Source organism: Equus caballus, chromosome 3, assembly GCF_041296265.1.
Source record: "Equus caballus isolate H_3958 breed thoroughbred chromosome 3, TB-T2T, whole genome shotgun sequence".
Lineage (NCBI taxonomy): Eukaryota > Metazoa > Chordata > Mammalia > Perissodactyla > Equidae > Equus > Equus caballus.
In genome coordinates, this window is record NC_091686.1 from 31458442 (window position 1) to 31474334 (window position 15893).

Sequence of the window (15893 nt, forward strand, 5' to 3'; positions counted from 1 at the left end):
GCTATCTCTATCTTGGTTCCCCAACTAGAGCACAGGCCTCCTGGGGACAGGAAATGTATCTAAAACTAATTTTTCTGTAATTTAAAAAAATAGAAAAATGCACACAAAAGTGGTAAAACCTATTATGCACAGTTCAAAGAACAATAAAAAATGCCCATGCACCCACCCTACTCCACAAATAAAACCAGCCTGAGAAGCCTCCTCGGCTTCTTCCCTGATCACAGCCCTCCCGCCACCCTGGGGGAAAGCGCCTCCTCAATTCCACTGCAATCATTCCCTGGCTTCACTATTTTTTTTAATAGTTGTACTGTTCCCCCAGCACGGATTCTGAAATCAGAGTGTTCAGCTTTGCCTGGTTTGGAACTTTACGTAGAGGAATCACATAACACGCATTCTTTGGGGACTTGTTTTTTCACTCAGCACTGTTCTCGAGACTCCTCCACGCTCCTGTGGCTGCAGCTCCCGCACCTTCCCGGCTGCACACTCTCATGGTATGAACGCACCACAACTCACACACCCATTCTACTGCCAATGGGCATTTGGGTTGTTTCGTTGAGTTTTACAATTATGAACATTGGTGCCATCAACATCCTCATGCACATCTGCTGGGCGCACGTGCACGAGCTTCTCAGAAGGACACGCCTAAGAGTTGAAGTGCTGGGCCGCAAGGCATCCTTGTATTCAACCAGACACTGCCAAAGTGGCTGAACCAATCTACACACCCACTTGTGGCGAGTGTGAGTCCACACTGCCTGCTCCTCCATGGCTGGCAACGTCCACCAGTTCACCTTCTGCCCACAGGGTGGCTCATCACAGTTTTAATTTACATTTCCAGATTACTAATAAAGGTTGAGAGGCTTTCTTGTGATGTTTATGTGCTATGTTTTCTCATCTATGAAATGCCAGTTCTTAGCTTCTGCCCTAATTTCTCTGGTGCTGTCTTTTTCTTTCAGAATTATAAGAATTCTTTCCATATTCTAGATACTAGTTCTCTTTATGTTTTGTGTCTCTCTAGCGCTTTTGATTAACTGTCTTAATTTTAATGTAGTCAAATTTATCAATCTTTTTCCCGTACGGTTTGTGCTTGCCATGCTTTATTTCATTTCCGAAATTCCGTCCTAGCCCCAGGGCATAAACACATTTTCCTGGATTATTTTCTAAAAGTTTTCACAATTTTGTTTTTCAGATTTAAGTCTTAATCCATCTGCATGTGTGATGGTGTGAGGCTGGGATCACATCCATCTTGAATATTCCTCCACAGCACCTGGCATGGTGCTACGGATAAGTATTTATCTAATAAACAGAAGCAGTTACTGCTTTGTGTTCAAGGCTCAAATTTCACTCTTAAGGAGAAAAAAACCTAAGAAGCTCCTCAAACTTTGTGTCAGCACTTTGACAAAGTTATTATTGGTGTACCATGACTGTCTGGAATTTCCTTACCTTCCTTTGCCAATTTTTAGTACACCACTAAACTGAATTAGTGGGGAGTAGAATGGAAAAAGCAGAACATGGGAGTTCTCATCCAAAAGCCAATACTCAGTTTCTGGTCTCCATTTGTGCAGTAAAAATTACAATAACAGCACCCAGTCCTAGGTACATACCCAAGATAACTGAAAACTTACTCTCACACAAAAACTTGTAAGCCTTGTTCATAGCAGCATTATTCACAAGAGCTAAAAAGTGGAAACCGCCCAAATGTCCACCAATTATCATTATCCAGAGGAATGGATAAAGAAAATGTGGTCTATCCACATAAAGGAATATTATTCAGCAATAAAAATACATGCTTCCACTGGGACAAACCTTGAAAACATGATGCTGAGTGAAAGAAGCCAGACACAAAAGGCCACATATCATATGATTCCATTTCTATGAAACGTCCAGGAAAGGCAAATCCACAGAGACAAGAAAGTAGACTAGGGTTTCCGGAGACAGTGGGAATGGGAAACGGGAAGTGAATGCTAATGGGATGATATTTCTTTTCAGGATGTTCTGGAATTAACAGTGATGATAGTTGCACACTGCGAATATGCTACTAAGAACACTACACTTTTAAATAACTAAAATGGTGAATTTTATGTTATGTGAATTTTATCTCAATAAAAAAATCTACTAAAAAGTACTAATCTGTTGAACTCTATGCCCCTGGAATATTACTGTAGTGATTAAAACCAGAGACTCCAAAAACAAGACTTCCTGGATTCGAATCCAGGCTCCCCACTAAAAGCTGTGTGTTTTGGGTGAAGGTGAAGTTGCTTCACCTCTGCGCTCTCCTGACATCACCTGGAAATGTGGGGATAACAGCTCCTGCCTAAGATTATAACGAGAATTAAATAGATCATATACAGCACCTCGAACAGTGCCTGGAACAGAAGCGCTCAATAACCTCAGCTCTCAGCCACTGGAATGCAGCCTTCCGTGTTAGTTACCAGCTATCTGTAGCGCTCAGGGTTAAAACTGAGAGCTGGCTTGATGCGAAGGACTCTTCCAAGCGCTTTATTCCATCATCCCACATGATCTCTCATCGATCTTAAGAGGGCGAGTTATAACCATCCCCAGTTTACACACGGGGACACTGCGGCTTACACAGATAAAGTAACCTAGCCAGGACCCCGCAGCTAAGAAGCGGGCGGTGGGAATTCACATCAAGGTCTATCAAAGTCCAGAGCCCCGGCTGGCGACCCCCAACGTGATCCCTCCAAGCGGGCATCCTGCAGGGTTTGGTTTTGCTGGGCTGTACGTTCCTTTGGAACGGGGACAACCTCGCTCGTGGCCAGATCCCTTCCCCTCCCACCGCCGCCTCGCGAACCGGCGGCGCCCCTCCTTCAAGAGCTCCCCCTTCTGAATTACTTCTAATTCAGAACAAAGACGACGACAAGTCCTACTCACACCAAGTCCTTTGGAAACGAGAATAAAGCAGCACTGACCGAGGGCTGCCTCTCAGAGGCCAGTGGGGGGCTCGGGGGTCTTGGGGAGAGGGCCCGCGCTCGGGGTGGGTGGGGCCCCAGATCTGCCGGGTCCCGCGGGAGGGCACGGGCCCCGAAGTGGGCGGGGGTCCTCTGGGGGTGCGACGCCGGGGTGCAGTTGGGGAAGGGGTGCTGGGGGGTCTGGGAAGAGGGGTGCGCGGGGCGGCGGTCCGAGCGAGGGGACGGACGAGGGGTCCGGGATGCCGACGGCGCGGAGGGGCGCCGGTCCCGGGGGGCGTGGTGGGACGCGCAGGGAGGGCTGGGCCGAGGCCCCGGCGGGCGCCGAGGACACGAGGCGGGTCTGGGCCCTCGGCCCGGTCGCGGGGGGCGCGGTACCTGCAGAGGCGGTGCAGTCTCCGGAGCCGCTCCCGCCACCACCGCGCGGCCGCCGCCCCCGTCACGCCGCCGCAGCTGCCGCCGGCCGCGCCCCCACGTGACCCGCGCACGCGCCGGGGGCGGAGCCGTTGCGGGACCCGCCCCTGGCGTCCCGACGCGCGGGCCCGTCCGAGTGCGCGTGCGCGGCGGTTGCCCGGGCGACCCGGGAGGCGTTGGGCAGCCAACGACGTGGGCTGCAGTGGCCTGCGGGGAAGGAAAGAAAGCGGGGCCCATCTGGCGGGGCTGGGGGCCGTAGTGACCCCGCGGAGCCGGGCTCCCCACTGCTCTGGGGGGCTCGGTGTTTCCGGAGTAAACATGCACCCCGAGGTCTCGGAGCCGGTGGCGGACGGGGGAGCGGAGCAGGACTGCGCGCAGAAGCCGGTTGTGGAGCCGGGCGGGGAGCTGGGCGCGGAGCCCGGCGCGGAGGAGTCGGCCGGTGACCACGGGAACGCAGGCCAAGGGGACCGCAAGGAAGGTGCAGACCACCGCCCCAGGGAGGAGAGGGGGGCGACGGGCTGCGCCCACACCACACACCTGATCTTCACAGCCGGCGATAACAATAACAATAATAATAACAATAGCAGCCCCCGCTATTAAACGACGCGTGCGCAGCGCTCACCGCGTTTGAGCCATACGCCTGCCCTTTGTAGTAGGCCCTCCTCCCCCATTTCATGCAGACGAGGAAACTGAGGCTTAAAGGCTCCAAACAGATTACCCTCAGCCAGTTAATGACACAGTAGACTCACGCCTGGACGGCCTGACTCCGGAGGCCAAGCCCTTACCCAACACACCCTTCTCTACCCACCCCCCCCCAAGTTTTTAATGTTTTGAATTTATCCCCTTCCCACTATCACCATGTCAGATCAAAAGCTCTCTCCCCGTCCAGCCTGCACGCTATGTCGGTGCAGGACATCCTGACCGAATTTGCAGCGTTCAGTCCAGTGCCTGACCCGTGGCAGAGGTTCTGGGGTCAGCGGTGACTCCTCACTAACGTTTCCTGGGATGGGCTGAGAAGACAGGCTTTAGCGTCTGCTGCCACTTGGCTTGGGGCCCTAAGGGAAACCTTTTAGTGACTAAAGAAACTGATTTATGTTTCAGTTTTTGAACCGAGTCAACAAACTTGAGCATCAACTGTCCAGGCGAGCCCCGTATAAGAAGCCGTAGGGAAGCCGTGTTGCTCTGTGGAAAGACACAGGCTTTGGAGGGTTCAACTCGCAGAGATTGCAGCTCTGCAACTTGCCAGCTTTATGGCTGTTGGCCCAGAGTTTACAAGCTCGCTCTGGGGCAGTCTCCTCATCTGCCGAGTAGCGATAATTATACAGGGATAATTATAGAGTTTCTGGCATACAGTGGGCCATTAATAAATGGTAGCTCTTGCTATGAATGTAATCAATCAATTGCTATGTATACTGAGCACCTCTTCTTTATTTCTTCCACAAACCTTTTTCTGTTGCCTCTCGTGGCTGGGCATTGTATGCAGTGTGAAATGGGAAAGTGTAAGGCGCAGGCCCACACACGGTGTTTAATCTCGTTCAGTAGACCACACAAACACACAGAAAACAGCAACCAGCAGCCCTTAAGATTAAGTGCATTTGAACTGGCCAATTTTGACTGACGTTTAAAAGAATTAAGTGCACTTGAATGTGCTCATTTTCTTTTTACCAAAGATATTTCCACCATTTTGGTTTCTTTTTGTGTGTTTTGTTTTTGTTTTGTTTTTGTTTTGAGGAAGATTAGCCCTGAGCTAACATCTGCCGCCAATCCTCCTCTTTTTACTGAGGAAGACTGGCCCTGAGCTAACATCCGTGCCCATCTTCCTCTACTTTGTATGTTAGTGGACGCCTGCCACAGTATGGCTTGACAAGTGGTGCATAGGTCCCCACCAGCAAACCCCAGGCTGCCGAAGGGAAACATGTGAACTTAACCACTATGCCACCAAGCCGGACCCTTGTGTATGTGTGTTTTTTAAAGAACCTTTAGTGTTTTTTTTTTTTTTTTTTTGAGGAAGATTAGCCCTGAGCTAACATCTGCTGCCAATCCTCCTCTTTTTGCTGAGGAAGGCTGGCCCTGAGCTAACATTCGTGCCCATCTTCCTCTGCTTTCTATGTGGGACGCCTGCCACAGCATGGCTTGCTAAGTGGTGCTAGGTCTGCACCCAGGATCCGAACTGGCGAACCCCAGGCCGCCAAAATGGAACGTGCAAACTTAACCACTGCGCCACGAGGCTGGCCCCCAAGAACTTTTTTAAAAGAACAGATAATGTTATAAGAAACATCCGTGTATCACCACCAAGAATTGAAAATGATTAATATTGTTATCATATTTACTTGAAGTCTTTTTTTTAATTAAAGAAATAAAACATTTCAGATAAATTTGATGTTCCTTTTGCCCCCTCATTCCTAGTTCCATTCTCTTCTCCCCTTCTCCAGAATTTTGTATGGATTCTTCCAATCACTTCTCTCACTATATACATTATGTGTCCTTAAACAAAGCATAGCATTGATTTGTGTACTTGTAATATATATAAATGGTATCCTGTGCTTATTATGAAACTTGTTTTTTCATTCCATATGTTTCTGAGAATTATCCATGTTGATTGGGGTAGCTCTGATACGTTCCTTCCCACGGGAGAATAATAATTCATTGTTTCATTTAACCAGTCCCTGTGGATGCACATTTGCATTGTTAACAGTTTTTGCCTGTTAAAGGATCGCAGACATGAATCTTCTGTGCCTGTACAAGAGCCTCTATAGAGGATCTACTTAGAAGTGATATTCCCATAGTACTTATCAACGCCTGAAAAACTGTTACACATTTAAAGAGTGCTGGTGTTCCAGACTAAAAGCACACAGTGACTGATCAAGTTGAAATTGGGGGGATTTTTTTTTTTTTTACCTTTCTTCATCTCTATAGAACCAGTCTCTTATTTTACAGAAACTAATGATCCTAAGGAAACAAATGCGGGTCCTTCTGACACAGCCTACCAAAATGAGCAGAATCAGAGTGGAGACAGCAGGTCAGACGGCTGCTTAGCAAACCAAAGAGATGACAAGGAAGATCGCGGCCCCAGGTCTGTGGGCATGCTGCTGCCATTTATAAGCACACATTTACTGAGTCGGGTAGAGGTGTGAGCACCCCTTTGTACGGATAAGGAAACTGAGGCTCATGGAGATTCAATAGTGTCCCAGTGTCTGAGAATTAGCAGTGGAGTAAGGACGGTGCTGCCTCTGTGGCACCACTCACCACAGTTTACCCAGCTTTGATGCCAGACCTGGAGAGAGAAACATCAGTAGCTCCTGATGACACTATTAAAAGTATTTTTATGAGAACATACATTGCAATTTTTAAGAATACTGAAAGTAACAAATATTGGACGAGGCCCTGAAAACTACACACACACGCAAAAATGAAGAACTTAAAATAGTTATCAGGCATATGTGATGCTGTGGAACTTGGGGAAGGAATGGATATGGTAAAGAATTTTTGGAATTCTTTTCTAAATTTCTAAGTTCTTTTCTAAACTCTAAAGAATTTTTGGAAACAGCTGACAAGTTGAAATACATTTCTTGTTCATGTTTTCGTTCAACAGAATGACTAAAAGTTTCCTGCAAAAACTCTGCAAGCAACACAAGCTGTACATTACCCCAGCACTGAATGACACGTTGTATTTACACTTTAAAGGTCAGGATGTGGGAATGGAGATGGCTCATGATGGGTGGAAAGACTCTAATGGGATAAAAAAAAAATTACTTGCAGGCATCATCTGGAGTTCCCAAATCATATTTAAGTATAAATTTCAGAATTTAGTGGAGATTTATGGAAAAGCAGTAATATTTCTTTGAAAAAAAGTCTTACCTAACCAGAGTTCATAAAGGGGGCCACTGTGACTCTATGCATACCAGGGAAACACTTTGCCATCTTTTATTTTTATTTTCTAAAAGACTCATGGTTTTTCAGACCACAGGCTAGTTGTAAAGAGTTTGGGCTTGGGAGGGACGTGCTGTGAAGAACTGAGGACTAGTGTAGAAAACAGAAGATGAGGGTGACTCAGAGCGCAGAGGCGTGAACAGCGGCATCCCCAAAGGCTCAGGGTTGGTGTCCAGTATCACATAAACTCACACTCAGGTTCATAGACGGGGCTGTTCCTAGCGGGAGTCAAGAAGAGTGACAGTCGGGGTTGAATGTGGGCTGGCCCGCCTGCTCCATCAGCGGTTTATGTGTTCATTCATGTAGTCAGACAATGTTTGCTGAGTGCCTTCTGGTGCCTGGCACCGTGCCCAGTGCTGGAAACACAGAGATGGATGTGGCAGAGATGCCTCTGGGGTCCTGGGGGACGGGCAGCCACTGGGATGAGTGCTGTGCCCAGGGAGGGACTTGAAGGGCTCCGGCAGCACAAATTCCTTAAAGGTTGGGAACGACTCCTAACTGGTCTCCTCGCCTCCATGTTTCCCCCTCCAAAATCCTCCACCCAATGTCTAGGCGTAGTGGTGAATAAGACGACTTAGGAGGGCAGATCCCAGGGGACCAGTATTTGAGAGCTGGAAAGAAGAAAACTCAATTGGTGAGACGGAGTAGGAAGAGTCAGAGAGATGGAAGAGCTGAGAGAGAGCTGGGCCTCTGTGATCTAGTGCTGTGTAATAAAGTATCCCCAAACTCTTTCTCTCTCACTGTTTCTGAGGGCCAGGAATCTGGGGGTGACTTGGCCGGGTGGCTCTGGCTCAGAGTCTCTCAGGAGGGTGCAGTCAAGCTGTCAACTGTTTGTTTTCCTAACCTTAAATTCGGCTCATAAAACTGAAAAATAAAATAAAACAAGACCTGCAGTTTGCACCAGCTTCAGGCTTAGCTGGATCCTGGTGCTCATTGTATACCTCCACAAGGCTGTTTCTCTCCATCTCTTGGCCCTGCTTTGCTCTGGTTCTTTTCAGGCTGGTCACCCCTCACCTCCACCCACTCCCAGCCATGAAGGGGAGGTGGCTCCTGCAGCTCTATGCTCCGCCTTACCAGGCTGGCAATTCCAGCAGAAAGACTGCCTCCTTCCAAAGGAGCCAGCCGACTCCCAGGATTCATCAAAGTTGGCCTCATTTGACTAAGTGTGACCAGCCCGGAATGAATCATCGTGATTCTGACTGGCCACCAGAGAGCCATGGGGTAGTACCAGGAGAGGCATGTTCCTGAAAGAAACAGTGGCAGTGGTGTTACTAGAGGAGGGAGGTGTGGATGTTAGGCAGGCAGGCAAAAACAAGGGTGACCCCTGTGCCCCTGAGTGTGTGGGAGCTTAATGGAGCCCTTCCCCCTCACTAGGTTTCGATCGCATCGAGAACTTGGAAGAGTACACGGGGCTGCGTTGTCTCTGGCTGGAGTGCAATGGAATACAGAAAATCGAGAACCTGGAGGCCCAGACGGAACTGCGCTGCCTCTTCCTGCAAGTGAACTTGCTTCACAAAATCGAGAACCTGGACCCTCTGCAGAAACTGGACGCTCTGAACCTCAGCAACAATTACATCAAGACCATCGAAAACCTCTGTGAGAATGCTCCACCGGGGGTCTTTCTAGATGCCATTACGTCCCCCACTTGCCCCTGGGGGAGGTTTAGAAATTTATATTATGTGCCAGAAACATTTTTATACCGTTTTGTTGCCTACCTCTGCTGACCTCCCCTTCCAGCCTGTCTGCCAGTCCTGAACACGCTCCAGATGGCCCACAATCACTTAGAGACGGTGGAAGACATTCAGCATCTGAAGGAGTGTTTGAAACTCTGCGTCCTTGACCTTTCCCACAATAAGCTGAGCGATCCCGAGATCCTGAGTGTTCTGGAGAGCATGCCCAATTTGGTAAGACACAAGCACACAACTTGCATTGTATTAGGCTCTTTAGCTGTCAAATCTCTTTTCTCTTTACCCTCCTTCCTTCCTTCCTCCTTCCCTCCTTTCTTCTTGCCTTCTTTCCTTCTTTCTCACTCTTTTCCTCTCTGTATTCTTAGCTGGAGTATCTTAAAAGCCAGGGGCCATATCGTTTCACCCACAAATATTTCAGTGTATCTCTGACAGATAAGGACTATTTTTTAAAGCACAATTACAACACTATTATATCTAAAATATTATAATAACTATATTTAATACCCAGTCCACGTTCAGTTTTCCCCTTTTGTCTCAAAAATGTGTTTTGCCTGTTGGGTTGTTGAAGTCCAACCAGATCTGCACATCATGTTTGGGTCACTTGTCACTCAGATGTCTCCTGATCTGCAACATTCCCCTTCTCTGTCCACCCCCCCCCCCCATTAATCTGTCTTAGAATCCGGGTCCTCCCTCTGGGGGTTCGCCACATTCTGGATGTGGTCAGTGTCATCCTCATGGTGTCATTTCACATGTTCTGCTATACTCAGTATTTCTTGTAAAATGATGATGGAGCCAGAGGCTTGATCAGATGCAGCTTCAATATTTCACTTTGGGGTGTGCTTTGGTTCACACCACAGGACACGTCACGTCTGGTGGCCTCTCTTGTTACTTTCAGAGTGACCAGTGGACTCAGGTATGTCAGCCTGATCCAGTCGTGATGAAGTTCCCCATCGATCTTTCTCCACTCGTTTCAGCAGCCACTGATGAACACTGCCTCTGCGCGTTATTTCATTAGCAATCGCAAATGACCATCTTCTAATTCTCCTATTCCTTCTGCATTTATAGCTGGAGTGCTTCTACAAAGAAGAACTTTCCCTCATCAACTAGCGGTGCCCTAATATATAGTTCAAACTGAAGAAGCCAAGATAAATGTCTGGTTCTTCCCTTTTATTTATCAATTTTCAGAAAACTGAATCAAGAACCTTGGAGCCTCTAATAGGGACAAAGAAGTGTTTTTCATTTTCAAGATCATTATGAACTCATGGAATTATATACACAGTGCTTGGTCTGGTTTACCCCCTGTTGTCATTTTAACGTTGAATGTTCACATGGTCCCATCTTCTGGCCTGTGTGCAACCCCTCCAAACGGCTCCTGAGTCCTTTCGACTCGACTCCAGTGGCCTTTGGTGGCTTCCTTGCTCTTTATTATGTGTGTATGTATTATAAATAGTACACAAAACCCTTGAGTTCACTGTTTACTGCTTAGGACATGGATAAGTAAAGAAAAAGTGTGTCAGTTTAAAGAAAAATAGTAAGCAAATCATAGTTCAGGAGTAAGTTGCAGAGCGAACCGTCAAGAAGGACTAGTTTAGAAATGCCGGCACATGGCAATGATGCGAAGCTGTGTTATATCATAATACTTGTCCTTTCTTTCTTTCTTTCTTTCTTTTTTTTTTTTTTTGCTTGGCTGCCATAACAAAGTACTACAGACTGGGTCACTTAAACAACAGAAATTTATTTTCTAATGATTCTAGAGTTTAGAAGTCCAAGATCAAGGTGTCAGTAGGGTTGGTTCCTTCCAAGGCCTCTCTCGTTGGCGTGTAGATGGCCGTCTGCTCCCTGTGTCCTCACACGGTTGTCCCTCTGTGCATGTCTGTGTCCTAATCTCCTCTTCTTATCAGGACGCCAGTCATATTGCATTAGGGCCCACCCTAGAGACCTCATTTAATCTTAATTACCTCCTTAAAGGCCCATCTCCAAATACAGTCACATTCTGAGGTGCTAGGACTGGACCATATGAATTTTAGAGGGGCACAGCTCAGCCCAGAGCAGAAGCAGTCTGCCTTACAGTTTTTTAATGATGGTTTTAAAATTCGCCACACACCACACACCCCTTTAGTGCCTGCCCCTGGGACACACTGCTCCCACCACCCCAGCCCCCCCAGGACAGGTCACTTGAAAATATAACAAGAGTGGTGAAGGTGGTATGAGAATGAAGTTTGGGAAATGCTAAACTAACTAGTTTATAATATATTTATTTTCTCCAACAACAAAAACCACTTCAGATATGCAAAGTATTTCATCAGTTTGACTTTAAATGGTTCACCCACACATCACTTAGTGGTCACCTTCTTTGAGTTTCATAGGCAGGAGAGGAGGTGACGGTATTTAAAGATAGGGGTGGCACACTGGCACCACTGCATCCCTTTCTCTTTCCTGGTCCCAACTTGACATCCAGGAGATCTGTCGGCCTGGCGAGATAGGCCCTCGTAGTGGGTAAGCAGGCACTTTCCATCCTTTTCCCTGAGTCATTGCTTCTTATCTGTCTAGCCGCCGTGTACGTTTTCTTAAAATGGGTCCTGGCTGGGAAGGAGAGAACAATCAATGAGACTGAGATTAATTTCGGTAAAAGAGGTGGGTGAGCAAAATGGATGTAATCACTGCACTGGGAAACGGCCTCCGGAAAGGTTTTCCGATGTTGTTCTGGAAGGACAATGAGACTGAGGATCTGAAGTTCGAGCAGAAGAAAGGGCCACCCAATAATTAGGACAGTTCCGATGGCACAAAGACAGTGAAAACCTTCTGGCTTTTCGTATAAAGTCGTCAGGACATGATTGTGACACTTCCTTTGCGCTTAAGGAAATACATTTTGTTTATTTATTCTTAGAGCACAGCACATGTGAAATATTTGAATCACATCCATATTTTAGTAATTAATTTGGTTCTGCCTGTGTGCTTACAGCGAGTACTGAATTTGATGGGAAACCCAGTTATTAGGCAGATTCCTAACTATCGAAGGACAGTCACTGTTCGACTGAAACACCTAACATACCTGGACGATAGACCAGTCTTCCCAAAGGACAGGTAAGAAGAGAAAGCCTTTTGATCGCATTTGAAAATGTAATAGTTGAGCATGCTTAATAGTAAACATTTTTAAGATTCTGACTTTTGAGCGTTTTCATACATCATTAAATATTCATTGGAAACAAGTTTAATGGCTATGTCATTGTCCATAATAGGACATTCCCTTTTTTGGACACTTATTCATAGATTTTTCATAATCCTTTGATAACTATCCTTGCATATAAGTCTCTGACCTTGTTGCTGATTATTTCCTTGGGACGGAATTCTAGGAGTTGTGTTATTGGATTAAAGAATGTGGCTTGAGCCTTTTTAAAGATGCTTATAAATATTTTTTAATTGTTTTTGAGAAAGTTTGTAACAATTTATAACTTCACCAGACATAGGCATGTAAAAGAAACCTTTGCCAAGTTAACTGATGAGTGAAGATGTTATCTCGTTTTAAATTTGCGTTTTTGGATAACTGATGAGGTTGGTCATTTTTACCATCTTTGTGAAACGTTTATCTTTCCTCCTCTATGACACTCCATTCATGATTCCCTCCCAGTTGCCTTTTGGGGGGCTTTTTCCTATTGATTCATAAGAACTCTTTTTATATTAGGAATATTGAACCCGGACTGCCATGTGTGTTGTCACTACTTTTATCCGTGTTTTTAATTTACCTTTTAATTTAGGTCACTATTCATCCTAACTTAGAATAAAGCCTCAGTAATATGAACTGCTTGAAGGGGAATTTTGAATTATACAGCATTTAAAAAGAAATGTAGCTGGTAATATATTTTTAACTCACAAATTTAAGTCAGACTCACAAATATTTCAGAAATGAGAGCTTCTGTTCCAACTAGGTGAGAAAGCAAGAAGACCTGCTTCTGGGAAGTTGGCAGAGCCGCACCCAGTTCCCTGGGTATCTGGCCCTGGGGGTGGCAGGGGCCAGCGAGTGGGCCAGCATACTCATTTCAAATTCCAGCTCTGCAGCCTGGGGTTATGTTCCCTTGGGTGGGCTCGCTAACCTTTGAGCCTCACATTCCTCATCTGTAAAGTGGGGACAACAGTTGCTGTCAGAGTCCTTGTGAGTACCTGTGAGTAACATGTGGGCTTGTTACTCACAGGCTCATAGGAGGAGTGAGCCAATGGGAGTGGCTGGCACTGGGGCAGTGCTGACCAGCAGGAAGGGTAAACAGGGATATGAGCCGGACACTTCGCAACGAGGCCCACTGCCTTTTATAGTATCGCACGACTCCAGTTCAGAAGTCAGACTCAGCTGGGCTTGGACCTCATTCCACCACTCACTAGCTGTCCCACGCTGGGCACTCGCTGTTCTTCCTGCCTGGGATGTTCTTCACAGGTGTTTGGAGGTGTCTGCTCACCTGTCATCTTATTGAGATCTCCATGACCGAAAACCGTATCTAAGGAGTACCTTTTCCGCCTGATTTCTCTCCTTAGACTCACCAGTCTCTGATCTGTATTTGCTTCCTTGTTTAGAGTCTGTCTTCCCCATCAAGGGGCAGCTCTAACAGAGCGAGCCACGTCATCTCTTACGTGACCTGCTGTATCCCCAGCCGCTAGAGTAGCGCCTGGCACGTGTCTGCTGGATGAATGCTCCTAGATAAAAGGGTCTCAGGCTTTCCCACTGATGTGCTAAGTAGACCTGAGCGCAGTTTATTCTTTTTGGCATCTTCTGTCTTGGTGACTTGTGGTCTCCTTCTGCTAGAGTATCCTTTGCAAAACTCTGTCTCACAGGTTCCAAATACCTTCTGTACCTTTGGTTTTCCCAGTAGGGATTGCCTTCCTCTCTCTAAAGTTAAGCCTCATATTTTTAAACTAGACTTTTAAATATATATATATATATATACATACATATATATATACATACATATATATATATATATATAAAACAGCTTTATTGACATATAATTCATATATAAGTCATCCACTTAAAGTGTATAATGCATGGCTATTCACAGAATTGTGCAACCATCGTCACAGCAATTCTAGAGTATTTTCACCACCCCACAAAGGAACCCTTACCCACTAGCAGTCACTCCCCTCTCCCCACCAGCCCCTGGCAACCACAAATCTACTTTCTGTCGGTATGGATTTGCCTGTTCTGGACGTTTCGTGTAAATGGACTCACACAGTATGTGGCCTTTTGTGTCGGGCTTCCTTCCCTCAGTGTGACGTTTCCAAGGCCCATCTGTGTTACAGCCTGTGTCGGAGCTTCACTTCTTTAACTGCAAAATAATATTCCATTTGGCTACGTCACATTTTACTTACCCATCAGTTGATGGGCATGTGTGTTGTTTCCACGTTTTCGTTATTATGAATAAAGCTGCTCTGGTTATCATGAACATTCACGTGCAGGTTTTGTGGGGACACATGTTTTCAGCTCATTTGGGTAAATAATTAGGAGGGTGGTTTTGAGATCATACGGTGAGATTATGTTCAGCTTTGTAATTGCCAAAGTGTCTTGCAGTGTGGCTGTGCCATCCTGCACCCCCCCAGCAGTCAGTGCGAGTTCCTGTTGCTCCACATCCCAGCCCGGCACCTGCTGCTGACAGTGTTTTGGATTTTAATTTAGCATTCTAATAGGCATTATGGTACCTTGTGGCTTTAATTTGCAATTCCCTAATGTCGTAGCATGTTGAGCTTCTTCGCCATCTGCCTGTCTTCTTTGGTGAGGTGTTCAGATCCTTGGCCCACTTTTTAATCATGTTGTCTGGTTTTTTTTATTTTTGAGTTTTACTAGTTGTTTGTTTGTTTGTTTTGGATACAAGCCTTTTATCAGTTCTCTTTCTCGCAAATATTTTCTCCAGTCTGTGGCTGGTCTTCTTCTTTTAAACTTTGCCCATTTTTAAGTTGTGTTGTCTTTGTATTAATGAATTATAAGAGTCCTTTATATATTCTAGATACAAGTCCCTTATCAGCTATATGATTTGCAAAAATCTTCCCACATTCTGTGGGTTGTCTTTTTACTTTATTTATGGCATTCTTGCACTCCAAACACTTTTAATTTGGATATAGTCCGATTTATTTTTTCTTTTGTTGCTTGTGCTTCTGGCATCATATCTAGATGGCTTTGCAAACCATTAGACTTTATTATTTATTTATTTTGCTGAGGAAGATTCACCCTGAGCTACCACCTGTGTCAGTCTTCCTCTATTTTGTATGTGGGACTCCACCACAGCATGGCTGTTGATGAGTAGTGTAGGTCTGCATCTGGGAACTGAACCTGGGCCACCGAAGCAAAGTACGCAGAACTTAACCACCATGGGTTAACTTCACCAGCCATGGGGCCAGCCCCCTAGACTTTAAAGATTAAAATGTACACATGTTAACTTTTATCCTTGCAGTCACATGTCCTATGTGCCTTTAGTTTGATTTTGGGGAAAATGAGCAAGTTTGATCAGAGAGTATATGTTTCGAATTTACTTTTCACCTGTGAAAATTCAAACCTCCCCGATTTCTGTTTCTTTATTTATCCTTCTAAACAGAGCTTGTGCAGAGGCCTGGGCTAGGGGAGGGTACACAGCTGAGAAAGAAGAGAGACAGCAGTGGGAGAGCAGAGAGCAGAAGAAGATCAGAGGCAGCATCGAAGCCTTAGCGATGCTCAAGCAGCAGGCTGAGGAGAGAAGACGACAGAAAGCAAGCCAAGAGAAAGGTATGCGCTCCAGATAGAAGGAGCAGCCAGAGCTCGAACTCGTCGTTCCTCTCTGGGATTTGTGTGTGTGTGTGTTTGACTATTTGCTCACATACCTGTGGATCCATCTGTACTTAGCCTCAGCCACCTGCCAGGAACAGGGAAGAGCCCCAACAATTACGTGCAGTTTCAAACTGCTTTTAGAAATTAAAACACAAT

At 46.1% G+C, this 15893-nt stretch overlaps 2 protein-coding genes across 5 annotated transcripts in view; one reads left to right on the plus strand and one right to left on the minus strand.

The window, feature by feature from the left end:
• Window positions 1-3423, minus strand: part of HSDL1 (hydroxysteroid dehydrogenase like 1) — a 20724-nt gene extending 17301 nt beyond the window's left edge. For 2 of the 4 annotated variants that reach the window (XM_023637404.2, XM_023637406.2), the window contains exon 1: window positions 3303-3417. The gene's annotated coding sequence lies outside the window, so the exon portion shown is untranslated. Of the gene's footprint in view, window positions 1-3302 lie in introns of all 4 variants that reach the window. The other 2 variants (XM_023637405.2, XM_023637407.2) reach the window with 2 other exon arrangements.
• DNAAF1 (dynein axonemal assembly factor 1) overlaps window positions 3386-15893 on the plus strand; it is a 20319-nt gene continuing 7811 nt past the window's right edge. Inside the window, exons 1-7 of the mRNA XM_023637403.2 lie at window positions 3386-3816; window positions 6276-6411; window positions 6931-7022; window positions 8643-8864; window positions 9006-9172; window positions 11919-12040; window positions 15529-15695. Of these exons, the coding sequence (XP_023493171.2) occupies window positions 3657-3816; window positions 6276-6411; window positions 6931-7022; window positions 8643-8864; window positions 9006-9172; window positions 11919-12040; window positions 15529-15695 (1066 nt within the window). The 5' untranslated portion in view covers window positions 3386-3656. The remainder of the gene's footprint in view (window positions 3817-6275; window positions 6412-6930; window positions 7023-8642; window positions 8865-9005; window positions 9173-11918; window positions 12041-15528; window positions 15696-15893) is intronic.